Source organism: Palaemon carinicauda, chromosome 30 (assembly GCF_036898095.1).
Source record: "Palaemon carinicauda isolate YSFRI2023 chromosome 30, ASM3689809v2, whole genome shotgun sequence".
Taxonomy (NCBI): Eukaryota; Metazoa; Arthropoda; class Malacostraca; order Decapoda; family Palaemonidae; genus Palaemon; species Palaemon carinicauda.
This window is the reverse complement of record NC_090754.1, coordinates 35,001,147-35,017,796: the sequence shown is the minus strand read 5'-3', so window position 1 is coordinate 35,017,796 and position 16,650 is coordinate 35,001,147. Positions and strand designations below refer to the sequence as shown.

The 16,650-nt window shown below is 41.0% G+C and overlaps 1 protein-coding gene across 1 annotated transcript; it reads left to right on the top strand.

Moving 5' to 3' along the window:
• The first annotated feature begins 14,967 nt into the window (after window positions 1-14,967).
• Window positions 14,968-16,545, top strand: LOC137623459 (uncharacterized). The gene has a single exon (XM_068354293.1). The coding sequence runs from the start codon at window positions 14,968-14,970 to the stop codon at window positions 16,543-16,545; it is 1,578 nt and encodes a 525-aa protein (XP_068210394.1).
• The last annotated feature ends 105 nt before the right edge of the window (window positions 16,546-16,650 follow it).

The following is a 16,650-nucleotide window of genomic DNA, read 5'->3' as shown; positions in this document are numbered from 1 at the left end:
TTTTTGAAGGCAGATGGACTGATGCATGATCTCTGCTCATATGGCAGTTTATTAAAAAGTCTTGGTGCGACAGTTCTAAAAGATCTAGAACCATGACTTGGCGAACAACGTGGTTTTTGTAACTTGGAGCCATCGTTTTCCGATCTGGTTGATATACCAGGGCCAGGTTGCTGTAGATGAAGCAGCTTTCTTAAGTATGCCAGTTTTCCAGTCTTTAGGGCTACGAATGTTAGGACACAGATTTTAAGTTATTCTACCTTGGATAGGTAACCAGTGTAGATTTATGAGGACGGGTGATTCATTCACAACGAGCGACACCCATGATTAATCTTGCTTATCTATTGAAATTTCTTTGCATTTTAAGATGGTAATTTGGCAAGTCACATTTACCACAATAGGGAGGTTCATCCTTGTGTTTGCAATTATTATCAGCTTTTTGACCAAACCTTCGGCAGTGCCTACAATAGTTAAGTGGTATCTATCAACTACATTGTATACTGTTGTATACTGCACAGTTTTAGGTGCAATTCATCATTGCCTTTGTTATGAATAAGCGTTCTTATTTCAGGGTCACATTTCAAAACAACATAGTTGTTTAGAATTGGCTTTCTTGGCTTTAAAACTAAATAGGACTTCAATCATTTTGTTTAAGACAGGAAATTCACTGAGAAAAATTTTTTTCATTCTTAAGCACTTGTATAAGATCCTCCTTATCAACATCATCCACGTTCTCTTCATCAACCAAGACATTAAGCAACATAATTTTGTGGTATAAGTTGCCAACTTTCTTAGTCTGAACAACAGGGGCTTACGTCCGAATTGCATCAGCCGCCAAATCCCTGCATTTTTTGTCATCAAAGTTCATGACTATGCCACCATTATACTTGAAATTGCTGTTGGTCACAAAGACAGCTTTCAGGGTTTTAGCAACTGTTCGCTATTGATCTTGATTTGTAGCTGTAATGGCTAATAGGTTCTTAGGCTTTCTTTTAAAAGCAGTTGAAAAGGGTTCAATGGCTCTATTATTATTTCGGGTAGTCGTGACTGCTTGAATTGGCATCAAGTTGTTAACTTTGCGGACGAGATTTTTCATGCATGTCGTCAGCTAAGTGATTGCTAAATCAGTAGTCGGCTGTAGAAATCTTGCTGGTTGGCTCAAAATTCTGGGCTGAGATGCATTCAATGGTGCAAGTTTGATCTTTGATTACTTTCACCAGAGCAAAGTGGAGTTGCTTTAATTTAGTAATTTCTTCTTTGACTTCAGTAAGGTTTGATTTTCGTACAAAATCGACGATTTTACGTGTAACACAAAACCAATTCACCGTTTCATCGGGTTGAGAGAAGGAGATAGTTTTTACCACTTTCTGTGGTACCATCCATGGCACATGTTGCAGCGCACACCGGGTTCACCTATATCTGTGCAGGAAATACTCGGGAACCCCAATACCATTGCCATGGCTAGTTTATCAGCAAGACCCTAGCCTATGCTTGTGCTTATTTGTTTCAAAGAAGTCACTAAATTGGTAACACTGCACAGCAAGAGTGAAATATAGGGCGATCTATCTATCTTGGGGTGAACAATCACAACGGCCACTAGTCGAAGAACTTCTACTACCAAATACATAGCCGAAAGGTAAGCTGGCTAATCTCTCTGTATTCCTGTTCTATATATTTTGTGATATTTTGTTATATTTTCTTACAGAAATATCAAATGTAATATAAAAAAAATTATGATGAAACTAATGTCCAAAAATTGCCTTTAGATTTGACCCCTGTTAAAACAATAAAAACAAATATTGGTACATAGTTACATATTTGTTCTACGGTAATGACTTTATTCTTGTTTTAAAGTACCCTCTAACCGATTTCATTTTCATTTAGTTGTCCAAAGAAATTTATGATATGTCTACGTTTTTTTTTCTTTTTTGTGGGAGTGGGGGGGGGGGAAATACTTGCGGCTTTTTTCTCTCTTTGGCTTATAAACTCTATGGGTCCGTGCCCATTTCTGTTGGTTACAAATAGTTTCCTCATTATTCGGGAATCTTTTTTTTATTTTACATATGTATATTTGTATTTTTTCTAAATATTTTGCGTTTTTTTTTTCGTATAATTATTTCTAATTTATTTGCAATATATATCTATTTTTTAGGTAGGTGTTATTTATATTTCCAGTATTTTTAACACTGAAGTATTCTTAGAACTTAAAAGAATAAAGATTTCTGCACAAATAAATTTTTGCTAGAGCTCTACCCTATGTAACCTAAATTGATTCGCGATATAACGGTACTTATCCAGAATTAAGACAGGCTTAGGCTTTCCTTCTTAGCAAGTTTTTATCCTTTCTCTGAAATATCCCTCGAACCAAAAAAATCTCCAAGATAATCATTTCCAGCAATGGTTAAAAGCTCATTTTCATTTTTATTCACCCTATTGTAAACTGGTATAAAAGCAATGATCACATAGACCATGTTATTTACATTGATAAAAAAAATAATTTCATCAGTAATTAAAATGGAGATATATTGGATTTATTTATAGCCCGGGTTTTATTTAACACTGCTTTAACGTAAGAATAATCTAGAAGTTAAAATCTTATACACAGGAGAAATGGAGCACTTCTCCATACTGGTAACTGATATTATACTATTCATTTAATCGCCTAAAACTAGATCCAATGTATACCCAGTCATAGTTTCTTTTTTTCTCTCGACAGACCTCATCAACAAATTCAAGTTAGTCCAGAAGATCACCAACAACAATCTCCTCACGATTTGATGCGTCATCAATCCGAAGATTGAAATCTTTGCAGATAAATAATTCATTGCAGGTCAATCATCTCGACGAACATAGCTGAAGTCCTCAGACATCTACATTGTTCTCGGATGTTTGTAGAGTACTATAACAGATACTTCTTATTTTGATGAGGTAAAATTGATTTTAATATTTTCAAAATTTGTCAATATGTTGTTCTCTTAAGATTGAATAGCTTTTGAGAACGAAAAGCCCAATCCTCCAAACGTATTCCTTCTTAGAATATGAAAGAAAACTAGCGTATTAGGTTTTTTTTTTTTCAGTGATCTCAGCAGTGTTAAAAACCTTGAGCCATGTTTCGGTTATCGCTGATAATTGTCAAAATACTTTATTTATCAATACCCTAAATTGTATATTTTGATTTAAAAAAAAAAAGCTAACTATTTGCATAATCATTGTTCATGACGTCCTTAGTCTCCATATTATTATATTCATACAATTTCCATATCCAAAGCTTTACAAATTTTCGAATACACCATATAAGCTTGCTTTTCTGGTTGAGTACAGTTTTTTGTATTTGCTGTATGCGACTGCAACATTCCTTAATGTTACGATTGCTTGCAATTTTCCGCAGACTTTCAACATCAGTCTTGCACTTAGTCCTTTTAGAGATGTCCGTACTTTTGTTAGTGGAAGCAGGTGATAACGTGGTACCTGTCAGACGGGCTTTACGTGCTCCAGCGTAACCTAATCTTGTCTCCATTTTCTTCAATGAAGTGCTAATTTCGGGCTCTCATAATAGCATGAAGTGGGCAGTCCTCCTTGACATTTTGTATTGATTTAATAGGGATTTTCTCTGTTAAACCATGTACTTCATCATCTTCACTGTTTATTCCAAATCATGTTTTGGTTGTTCTCCAATCTCTCCATCTGCTCCAGTTACCATGCTGCCTGTATTATTTACTGCATCGTCTCTAATGCTGTCATATGCAAAGTTAAAAATTCAACCTTAAATGGATATTTTATGGGGTCTTTTGACTGGCCAGACAGTACTACATTGGATCCTCCTCTCTGGTTACGGTTCATTTTCCCTTTGCCTACATACACACTGAATAGTCTGGCATATTCTTTACATATTCTCCTCTATCCTCATACACCTGACAACACAGATTACCAAACAATTCTTCATCACCCAAGGGGTTACTGCACTGTAATTGTTCAGTGCCACTTTCCTCTTGGTAAGGGTAGAAGAGACTCTTTAGCTATGGTAAGCAGCTCTTCTAGGAGAAGGACACTCCAAATCAAACCACTGTTCTCTAGTCTTGGGTAGTGCCATAGCCTCTGTACCATGGCCTTTCACTGTCTTGGGCTAGAGTTCTCTTGCTTGAGGGTACACTCGAGCACACTCTCCTATCTTATTTCTCTTCCTCTTGTTTTGTTAAAGTTTTTATAGTTTATATAGGAGATATTTATTGTTGTTACTCTTCTTGGAATATTTTATTTTCCTTTTTTCCTTTCCTCACTGAGTTATTTTCCCTGTTGGAGCCCCTGGGCTTATAGCATACTGCTTTTCCAACTAGGGTTGTAGCTTAGTAAGTAATAATAATAATAATAATAATTGGCCTATCTTTGGATGTTTTTTGCATATCACTTCTTATCTCCATGATCTTAGCTGAAGCTACTATAGATTTTATCACCAGTAATTAGTTTCCATAACTTGTTAGCACTGGCCATTCTCTCATTTTTTAGAGCTGTCAAAGTTTGTAGTTTTATCCTAACGGATAAAGTATATGTATATTAAGCTGAATTTACAAAGCCCTTACCAATTTGGGTCACCAACTCATAAATTCTTGCTTCATGTTTTCACTTGACCCTTTTTTTTAGCTGATGAAGCTCGTATTGTGATTTTTATCACGATATTTTCATGTTCTTTTCAAGCTAGTTTAATTTCGCTAATATAATCGAGACAGTCATAGTATTTACTTTGTTCCTCGCAAATGCTAATGTCTTCATGTAAACTTTTTGTGACGATAAACATTACAAAGATCTCATCCTATCTAATCTCTGTCCCTTCTCTTTCCAGATTTAAAATTTTTTATATCATGATATATTTTGATACGAAAATGAGAGAGAGAGAGAGAGAGAGAGAGAGAGAGAGAGAGAGAGAGAGAGAGAGAGAGAGAGAGAGAGAGAGAGAGAGAGAGAGAGAGAGAGAAAACCATTGGAACGGCTGCTCTACTGTAGAATAGCAATTTAAACGCCAATATATTTTTTTTATAGGAAAGTCTTAGACCGCACGTCGACATTACCCTCTTACCTGTTGATAATCTGGACTGCTTATCTGAAATAGTTGGGAAATCTGGAAGTAGGCTTCCTGCTCTAAAACTTGATGGAAGGCATGCAAAATATAATTCTCGGCACAACAGTTTTGAAGCTGGGTTAATCTCGAGTTATTGACAACCAGGATAATTTTTTCTTAAACGATACAGAAGAGCAGCTTTCAACTGTTAACGGGTAAGCTTTTTTGGATATAATTTCCTAGTACAAAACTAAGTTCATAACTGATTTACTATCTCTAAAGACTACTTATTCAGTTTCTTTAGCATAAAAAAGCTTTATAAAGTATTTGAAAAAAATATTTGGAGTACCGTATGCTGTTGTCGGTTTTTATTGACATATCCGTGTTATCACAACTAAGATAAACAAAAGATCTTTCAATTTCTCCTTGAAACACTTTATCTGAATTTATTACGTCAATTAAGAGCTTGCTGAACATTCATTGGTAGAAATATTTAAAAGGTTTAGAATCCAGAGTAGAGGTGCAGCTTGCACCATTAGCTTTCAACTTTAGAGTTGCGTATCTATACAATTTGTTGGTTGAATGTGTATCCTATCTTTAACAATACATTATACATCCACTGCTGATAATAAGTCATAAACATAGTTTTGAAATTCATTCTAGCTTTAACATGCAGCTATTATACTTTTTTCAAGAGAAATGTTACCTTATCATGGGGTGTAATACCCTTTGTTAATCTTATTCCTCTGTTTTTAATAGATAAATTAGTTTCTTAATTGGTACAAGTTACTTTCGTAGAACTTCGATATTCTAGTGATACGGTTCATTTGTTCTTCTATAATAAAGTTAATTTTGAAAGAAAATTAGTAATTCTCCATTTTTCTTGCAAGTAGATTTTTATCAATTTTAAATTCGCTTTAGGGTCATGAACTAATAGAAACCTATTTTAATCGAGAATTTTTTTCAAGAGTATCCCTGCAAATGTTAATTGTTTTTAGACATGGGATGTCACGATACTTTTAAGTTTTCTAAACAGATCCAGATTTTTTTTTTATTTATTTAACTGCTATTAAAATTTTTTATGGTTGGGCTACATCAATGTTATAAAGTTACTGCAAATGATCAAGGCATATATTTGCTATTGCTGGGATTGTAAGACAGGTTCTTTAGACAGTTTTTCCCATTCTGTTTCTAATGCATGATTGAGGTTGGTTTATTGTATTATCTTGTCTGTTTTAGTTTCAGTGCTATAGTTAGTTTATTTTCAGTGATTTAGTGCTACGGTTATTCTACCTAAAATCTGATTCTGCTTTTGTGTGATAGTCCTTTATATGCAAATCTAGTTTTGATCGCTTTTAATAAGTAAATTTAGACTGGCTGAACTGGTATCGTCGTTGTCATCAATTTTAAAATCTTCTTTCAGTAATACTTTAATGTAATGGAATCAATAGCTCTTAATTTTCTTAATGCTTCGCTTCTTCCATTCATGGGTCGCCACAGCGAATCGTTTGTCTTCATCTACTTCCGTCTACTGAATCGTCCTCCGCCACATCCTCTAAAAAAAAAAAATCCAGAAATCTCCGCTTAGGCCCTAATCTCATTCTACGTGGTGGGTTCATGCTTAGCATCCTCGTCGCAACATGCTCTTCCTCCCTTTTCTTCACGTTCCGAGCCACCTTAGTCTTACTCACCTCCAGTGAGAACCTCTACATTCTCATTTTTGCAACTTCCAACTCTGCTTCTTGGTTATAGGGACTGTCTCCAAATCATAAATCATAGTTTGTCTTGCCACCACCTTATAGGACTTGCTCTTCAGATGTGCTATAATCCTTTGTGGATTTGTACATACCACGCCTGATACTTTTCTTCAGCCATTCCACCCAGCTTGAATTCCCCTTCTCACCTGCCCATCGCACCCACCATCACTTTGCGTAGGCGATTCTAAATCTAGATATTTTGATTATCTAGCTTTTTCAGTTCTATACATTTCAAGTCTTGCTGCATTCCTGCCACCAATCTCACGTGTATATACGGTCTTAGTAAGGCTGATTTTCATACCCCTCCCCTCAAGTGCATACTTCCAGATTTGCTTCAACCTTCTAATTACCTTTTCAACAGGTCATAATGGCTCCTGCAAATAACATTAATCATGGAGACTTCTGATTAATACCGTCGGTCAACCTGTCCATGATAATTATAAACTGTTCATGATAATCACTAACATTCTAGGAATTAAAGCAAATCAGTGGTGCAATTCCACCTCAACATTGAGATCACAGTAAACCTCATTACAGTTTGACTATTCTCATGCATAAACTGCACAGCCTTGCATATTTCTCATAGACTCCAGAGCTCCTCGTGCTAACGTCTCGACACGCATCATAAGCTTTCTCTTTTTCCACAAACACACAATGCAATTGAAAGCGTTAGCAGCGTTGCAATTTCAACCTAAATTCCAATGTATTTTCATTTGTTGAATAGTTAAGTTTAAACAACCATGACAGGTTCGAATTAATTACTGTATCCTAATATTTTTTTCTATCTATTAGACATAGTAAAGCTCCAGATTCTGATTTGTTTTATAAATTCAACTCTGGAAATAATCTTGGATATAATTTGGTTCAAGAGTTTTCAAAGGAAAGATAAAGGCGATGCTTGTCTAATAGGGGTGAAACTTCACTTTAACAATCGTTTCATTTCAGAACTTTATCTACATAATAAAAGCTAACATATTGGAACAACAGAGATTGCTAGCAGCAGTGCCCAGCGAGTCTGTGATAAAAGAGTAGCATGTATACAGTAAAGTTAACATATTAAGGAACGTTAAAGGTAAGTGGACCAACATGTCTATACGTTATGTTACAATTGTTTAGTCCATATATCATGCTTTCAGTAGAGCTAATCTTGTTTACGGTAGTTTGTACCTTAATCAGGACCTATGTAAATGCGTTGAAAAACTTAGGGTATTTTATGCTTCCAATATGTAATTTGTATCTAACCACCTCTCTTTTCATAGCTGTAATGTTGCGTTGAGAAACTCTGGAATAGAGGATGCCATGAATTCACTCAAAATTTGATGAAATTTCCCTGAAGCAGTTTAATCTTGTCTTCTTGGCTACAGTAACTTTCTACCAAGACTTCTTACATGGTTGGTTTATGATAGATATTTGGTCAATTTGGATTAAAGGCATATTTTAACTACAATCTCCATTTCTGTGTGTCATCTGTACCTAGTCACCTCTCTTTTCATAGCTGTAATGTTGCATTGAGAAAATCGGGAAGAGGATTCCATGAATTCACTCAAAATTTTATGAAACTTCCCTGAAGCAGTTTAATCTTGGAGTCTTCTTGACTACAGTAACTTTCTACCAAGAGTTCTTAGATGGTTGGTTTATGATGGATAGTTGGTCAATTTGGATCAAAGACATTTTTACTACAATATCCATTTCTGTTCACTGCATTTGACATTGGGTGTAACGTGCTATGCACATAGCACAAAGTAATTCGAAAGTTGGTTTACTATAATGGAGTTCTTTTTCAACTTTTAAAATTAAGGAGAACATTCTTACTGCCTAACACAGAAAATTTTCTTATAAACCTAAGGTTTGTATATTAAGAGAGAAGGTTAAGGTTATTTCATTTATATTGCCATAAATACAAATTTCCTAAAGATTACCTTGCCTGTACTTTAAGATATTTTCATTTATAGTTAGGCAATTCTTCTCAAATAGCAAAAATTTTGTTGATAGTTTTGTTATTGAATAGTAAACATTTTGTGGATGTTTTGCAAATTAGAATTAAAAGGAAGATTTTGACTGAGCTTTAACTTTGGAGTTAGTTGTAATATGTATCTTAATTTCAGAACTTAGCCTACTTTTGGGGTCACCATCCTTCTCAAACTTGCCATGAAGTAATATCCTATAAATGAAAATTACTGTGTGCTTTGGGGCTATAAATGTTTTTCGAATCTCTGGTAATTATTCTCATTTGCTTATCTGCATACCATGCTATGAAGTTGAATTGGGTTATTCTGAATTTGTTTTATAAGCATCAAGACAGCTAACTGGTGTTTGGGTTTTACCAAATAGTGTTTAGTTTAAAGATACGTTATTATTGACCTTAGGCTAAAGAGCTAACATTTTATCTATTCTTTCTCATAGTTTAATCAAAGTCTGACAATTTTCCCATGAAAATATGTAATTAAATATCTAAAATAGCTTTCACATCCATGAAAGTTTTCATAAACTGTTTAAATTCCATGCCCAAGCTTTCATTTGAATACTTGGCAAACTAGCACTTCATGATATCAAATTGTCTGCAGAATTACAAATTATGCAAATTCTTATTCTTATCAAAATTAAACAGGTTATAAAATACTATAAAGATTATTTGCATGTAGATCACCAAAACTATTGAACTTGATAACCAAATTAGCCGATCTTGAGGCTAGTCACTGTAGTTTAGTAAATTAAGATTATTTGAATAAAATTTCATTTAATTTATCGTATGGTTTATACCACACACATTCACGGTCGCTTAATTCGGATTATAAAAGGCAGATATGAAAATGTTAAAGCTTTATTAAAGAAGTGAAAAATTGAATAAGAGGTCGTTCAAAGTGTTTTAGTTTATTGAAGATAGTTAACAATCAAAGTGGATAAACAAAAAAGGGAAGGATTTTTAACTGTTATATACCATAATGTTTACAATTATTAATTTCCATTCCTCTCTTGTCTTTATAATTAATGATATATATTTCCTCTCGGTAACCAGCATTACCTACAGCAGTAACCAACACTACCTCTTGAGACCAGCCTCTCCTTCAGCACCAATTAGCATTACCTCTCAGAGGCCGGCCTCGCCTTCAGCAGCAAGCATCATTACCTCTCACAGGCCAGCCTCGCTTCAGCAGCAAGCATCATTACCTCTCACAGGCCAGCCTCGCTTCAGCAGCAACCAGCATTACTTCTCGGAGGCCAGCCTCACCTTCAGCAGCAACCAGCATTACCTCTCGGAGGCCAGCCTCTCCTTCAGCAGCAACCAGCATACTTCTCATCCACTCCAGAGCTCCTCGTGCTAACATCTTGACACGCATCATAAGCTTTCTCTTGTTCCACAAACACACTGCAATTGAAAGCGATAGCAGCGTTTTAGTTTCAGCCTAAATTCCAATGTATTTTCACTAGTTGAATAGTTAAGTTTAAACAACCGTAATAGGTTTGAATTAATTACTTGCATCCTAATATATTTTCCTGTTTATTGGACGTAGTAAAGCTCCAGATTCAGAATTTTGTAAATTTAACTCGGGATATAATCTTTGATATAATTTGGTTCGAGATTGTTAAAGGCAAGATAAAGGTGATGCTTGTCTAGTAGGGCTAAAACTTTACTTTGAGTTCTTATAACAATCTTTTTCATTTCAGGTTTTTTTAATCTACATAATAAAAGTTAACTTATTGGAATAACACAGTTTGCTAGCAACAATGCCCAGCGAGTCAGTGATAAGGGAGTAGCATGTATGCAGTAAAGTTAACATATACAAGATGATGGAAAAGGTAAGTGGACTAAAATGTTTATGCGTCGTTAAACATTTTTAGTCCATATATCAAGCTTTTAGTAGAGTTAATCTTGTTTACGGTAGTCTGCACCTTAATCAGGACATGGAGAAATGCATTGAAAATCTTTGGGTATTTTATGCTTCCAATATGTTTCCTGTACCTGACCACTTCTCTTTTCATAGCTGTAATGTTACATTGAGGAACTAGGGAATAGAGGATGCCATCAATTCACCCAAAATTTTATGAAACTTCCCTGAAGCAGTTTTAATCTTGAAGTCTTATTGGCTACAGTAACTTTCTACCAAGAGTTCTTAGATGGTTGGTTTATGATTGATACTTGGTCAATTTGGATTAAGACTTATTTTTACTATTACTACAATCTCCATTTCTGTTCTCTGCATTTGTCATTGGGTGTAACTTGCGCTATGCAAATTGCACAACGTAATTTGAAAGTTAGTTTACTATAATGGAGTTCTTTTTCAACTTTTAAAGTAAGGACAACATTTTTTACTGCCTAACGCAGAAATTTCTCATATAAACTTAAGGTTTGTATGTTAAGCGAGAAGGTCAAGGTAATTTGTATTCCCATAAATATATTTTTTTTAAATTGCTTTGCCTAAACTTTTGAAGATATTTTGATTTGTACTTTGGTAATTTAACTCAAATAGCGAAAAAATTTGTGGAAATTTATCTCAAATAGCGAAAAATTTTGTTGATAGTTTTGCAAATTATCCTAAAAGAAACATTTACTTTGGAGCTAGTTGTGAAAAGTATCTTTATTTTAGAACTTGGCCAACTTTTGGGGTCGACACCCTTCTCAAACTTGCCATGAAGTAGTACTACAAATGAAAAATACTGTTTGCTTTGGAGCTATAAAATATCTATGCAATCTCGGGTATTATTCTGATATGCTTATCTGCATACCATGCTATGACTTTTTTAAATTGGGGTATTATGTATTTGCTTTATAAGCATCTAGGCTGCTAACTGGTGTTTGTTTTATCAAATAGTGTTTAAACTAAATATACATGATTAAACTTAGGCTAATGGCCTAACAGAGGATTTTATTTATTCTCTCATAGTTTCAATAAAGTAGTTGACATTTTTCCCATGAAATATATACGTTAATAATATTCATGGATGTGAAATCTTGTTCAGATTTCATGAACTGTTTAAATTCCATGTCTTGGCTTTCATTTGAATACTTGGCAAACTAGCACTTCATGATATCAAATTGTCTGTAGAATTACAAAATTAAGCACATTTTTCATTTTCTTATCAAAAACTAAAATGGTTTATAAAATATTATTTGCATCTACATCACAAAAAATATGGAACTTGATAAAAAAATTAGGCGATCTTGAGGCTAGTCAATGTAGTTTGGTAACTTAATAAAATTCTTATTTGAATAAGATTTTATTTAGTTTGCATAGGGTTCATCCATCGCATATATCTATGGTCGCTTAATTTGAATTATTAAAATGCAGATAAGATAATGTACAAGCTTATTGAAGAAGTGAAAAAATTGAATAAAAGGTCGTTCAAAATATTTGGTTTATTGAAGATCGTTAAAAATCAAGCTGGATAAATAAAAAAAGGATATTTAGCTATCATATTCCAATGTTTACAATTTTTAATTTTCATTCCTCTCGTCTTTATAATTAATGATAAATATAATTCCTCGCAGTAATATCAGCCTTGCCTACAGCAGCAACTAACACTACCTCCGAGGCCAGCCTCGCCTTCAGCAGCGGCCGGCATTACCTCTCGGAGGCCAGCTTCGCCTTCAGCAGCGGCCGGCATTACCTCTCGGAGGCCAGCCTCGCCTTCAGCAGCGGCCAGCATTACCTCTCGGAGGCCAGCCTCGCCTTCAGCAGTGGCCAGCATTACCTCTCGGAGGCCAGCCTCGCCTTCAGCAGCGGCCAGCATTACCTCTCGGAGGCCAGCCTCGCCTTCAGCAGCGGCCAGCATTACCTCTCGGAGGCCAGCCTCGCCTTCAGCAGCGGCCAGCATTACCTCCCAGAGGCCAGCCTCGCCTTCAGCAGCGGCCTCGGAGGCCAGCCTCTCCTTCAGCAGCGGCCAGCATTACCTCTCGGAGGCCAGCCTCGCCTTCAGCAGCGGCCAGCATTACCTCTCGGAGGCCAGCCTCGCCTTCAGCAGCGGCCAGCATTACCTCTCGGAGGCCAGCCTCGCCTTCAGCAGCGGCCAGCATTACCTCTCAGAGGCCAGCCTCGCCTTCAGCAGCGGCCAGCATTACCTCTCGGAGGCCAGCCTCGCCTTCGGCAGCGGCCAGCATTACCTCTCGGAGGCCAGCCTCGCCTTCGGCAGCGGCCAGCATTACCTCCCAGAGGCCAGCCTCGCCTTCGGCAGCGGCCAGCATTACCTCCCAGAGGCCAGCCTCGCCTTCGGCAGCGGCCAGCATTACCTCCCAGAGGCCAGCCTCGCCTTCGGCAGCGGCCAGCATTACCTCTGAGGCCAGCCTCGCCTTCGGCAGCGGCCAGCATTACCTCTGAGGCCAGCCTCGCCTTCGGCAGCGGCCAGCATTACCTCTGAGGCCAGCCTCGCCTTCGGCAGCGGCCAGCATTACCTCTCAGAGGCCAGCCTCGCCTTCGGCAGCGGCCAGCATTACCTCTCAGAGGCCAGCCTCGCCTTCGGCAGCGGCCAGCATTACCTCTCGGAGGCCAGCCTCGCCTTCGGCAGCGGCCAGCATTACCTCTCAGAGGCCAGCCTCGCCTTCGGCAGCGGCCAGCATTACCTCTCAGAGGCCAGCCTCGCCTTCGGCAGCGGCCAGCATTACCTCTCAGAGGCCAGCCTCGCCTTCGGCAGCAACCAGCATTACCTCTCAGAGGCCAGCCTCACCATCACCAGCAACCATCATTACCTCAGAGGCCAGCCTCAGGTACAGCAGCAGCCAGCATCACCTCTGAGGCCAGCCTCGACTTCAGCTTCAGCCACCATTACCTCTCAGAGGCTAGCCTCGCCTTCAGCAACGGCCAGCATTACCTCTCAGAGGCCAGCCTCGCCTTCAGCAGCGGCCAGCATTACCTCTCAGAGGCCAGCCTTGCCTTCAGCAGCGGCCAGCATTACCTCTCAGAGGCCAGCCTTGCCTTCAGCAGTGGCCAGCATTACCTCTCAGAGGCCAGCCTTGCCTTCAGCAGCGGCCAGCATTACCTCTCAGAGGCCAGCCTCGCCTTCAGCAGTGGCCAGCATTACCTCTCGGAGGCCAGCCTCGCCTTCAGCAGCGGCCAGCCTCACCTTCAGCAGCAGCCAGCATTACCTCCGAGGCCAGCCTCGCCTTCAGCAGCGGCCAGCATTACCTCCGAGGCCAGCCTCGCCTTCAGCAGCGGCCAGCATTACCACTGAGGCCAGCTTCGCCTTCAGCAGAGGCCAGCATTACCTCTGAGGCCAGCTTCGCCTTCAGCAGCGGCCAGCATTACCTCTCAGAGGCCAGCCTCTCCTTCAGCAGCGGCCAGCATCACCTCTCAGAGGCCAGCATTACCTCTCAGAGGCCAGCATTACCTCTCAGAGGCCAGCCTCGCTTCAGCAGCGGACAGCATTACCTCTCAGAGGCCAGCCTCGCCTTCAGCAGCGGACAGCATTACCTCTCAGAGGCCAGCCTCGCCTTCAGCAGCCGCCAGCATTACCTCTGAGGCCAGCCTTGCCTTCAGCAGCGGCCAGCATTACTCTGAGGCCAGCCTCGCCTTCAGCAGCAACCAGCATTACTTGTCAGAGGCAAGTAACGCCATCACCACCAGCCACTAGCAACCAGCTTTACCTCTCAGAGGCGGCCAGCATTACCACTCAGAGGCCAGCCTCGCCTTCAGCAGCAGCCAGCATTACCTCTCAGAGGGCAGCCTCACCTTCAGCAGCAGCCAGCATTACCTCTCAGAGGGCAGCTTCACCTTCAGCAGCAACCAGCATTACCTCTCAGAGGGCAGCCTTGCCTTCAGCAGCAGCCACCATTACCTCTGAGGCCAGCCTCGCCTTTAGCAGCAGCCACCATTACCTCTCAGAGGCCAGCCTCGCCTTCAGCAGCAACCAGCTTTACCTCTCAGAGGCCAGCCATGCCTTCAGCAGCAACCAGCATTACCTCTCAAGAGGCCAGAATCTCCTTCAGCTGCAACCAGCATTACCTCTCAAGAGGCCAAACTCTCCTTCAGCAGCAACCAGCATTACCTCTCAAGAGGCCACCCTCACCTTCAGCAGCAACCAGCATTACCTCTCAGAGGCCAGACTTGCCTTCAGCAGCAACCAGCATTACCTCTGAGGTCAGACTCACCTTCAGCAGCAACCAGCTTTACCTCTCAGAGGCCAGCCTCGCCTTCAGCAGCAACCAGCTTTACCTCTCAGAGGCCAGCCATGCCTTCAGCAGCAACCAGCATTACCTCTCAAGAGGCCAGACTCTCCTTCAGCAGCAACCAGCATTACCTCTCAAGAGGCCACCCTCACCTTCAGCAGCAACCAGCATTACCCCTCAAGAGGCCAGACTCTCCTTCAGCAGCAACCATCATTACCTCTCAGAGGCCACCCTCACCTTTAGCAGCAACCAGCATTACATCTCAAAGACCACCCTCGCCTTCAGCAGCAACCAGCATTACCTCAGAGCCAGGTCTTACTTGTCAGAGACCAGCCTCGCCTTCAGCAGCAAGCAACATTACCTCACAGAGGCCAGACTTGCCTTCAGCAGCAACCAGCATTACCTCTGAGGTCAGACTCACCTTCAGCAGCAACCAGCTTTACCTCTCAGAGGCCAGAATCTCCTTCAGCTGCAACATGCATTTCCTCTCAAGAGGCCAGACTCTCCTTCAGCAGCAACCAGCATTACCTCTCAAGAGGCCACCCTCCCCTCCAGCAGCAACCAGCATTACCCCTCAAGAGGCCAGACTCTCCTTCAGCAGCAACCAGCATTACCTCTCAGAGGCCACCCTCACCTTTAGCAGCAACCAGCATTACATCTCAGAGACCACCCTCGCCTTCAGCAGCAACCAGCATTATACCTCAGAGCCAGGTCTTACTTGTCAGAGGCCAGCCTTGCTTTCAGTGCCAGCCAGCATTACCTTTCAGAGGCCAGCCTCCTCTTCAGCAGCAACCAGCATTAACTCTCAGAGGTCAGCCTCCTCTTCAGCAGCAACCAGCATTACCTCTCAGAGGCCAGAAGCACCTTCAACAGCCACCACCATTACCTCTCGGAGGCCAGCCTCGCCTTCAGCAGCAGCCGCCATTACCTCTCGGAGGCCAGCCTCGCCTTCAGCAGCAGCCGCCATTACCTCTCGGAGGCCAGCCTCGCCTTCAGCAGCAGCCGCCATTACCTCTGAGGCCAGCCTCGCCTTCAGCAGCAGCCGCCATTACCTCTCAGTGGCCAGCCTCGCCTTCAGCAGCAGCCACCATTACTTCTCAGAGGCCAGCCTCGCCTTCAGCAGCAGCCACCATTATCTCTCAGAGGCCAGCCTCACCTTCAACAGAAACCAGCATTACCTCTCAGAGGCCACCCTCGCCTTCAGCTGCAACCAGCATTACCTCTCAGAGGCCAGACTCTCCTTCAGCAGCAACCAGCATTACCTCCGAGGCCAGCCTCGCCTTCAGCAGCAACCAGCATTACCTCTCAGAGGCCAGACTCTCCTTCAGCTGCAACCAGCATTACCTCTCAGAGGGCAGACTCGCCTTCAGCAGCAACCAGCATTACCTCTCGGAGGCAAGTCACGCCATCACCATCAGCCAATAGCAACCATCATTACCTTCAACAGCAGCAAGCCAGCCTCGCCTTCAGTGACAGCCAGCATTACCTCTCTGAGGCCAGCCTCGCATTCAGCAGCAGCCAGCAATACCTCTCGCAGCAGCCAGCAATACCTCTCAGAGGCCAGCCTCGCCTTCAGCAGCGGCCAGCATTACCTATCAGAGGCCAGCCTCGCGTTAAGCAGCGGCCAGCATTATCTCTAAGGCCAGCCTCCTCTTCAGCAGCAACCAGCATTACCTTTCAGAGGCCAGCCTCCTCTACAGCAGCAACCAGCATTATCTCTCAGACGCCAGACTCGCCTTCAACAG

Coding starts and splice junctions, on each gene's coding strand:
- LOC137623459 (XM_068354293.1), top strand. CDS start 14,968: ATGCCTTCAGCAGCAACCAGCATTACCTCTCAAGAGGCCAGACTCTCC.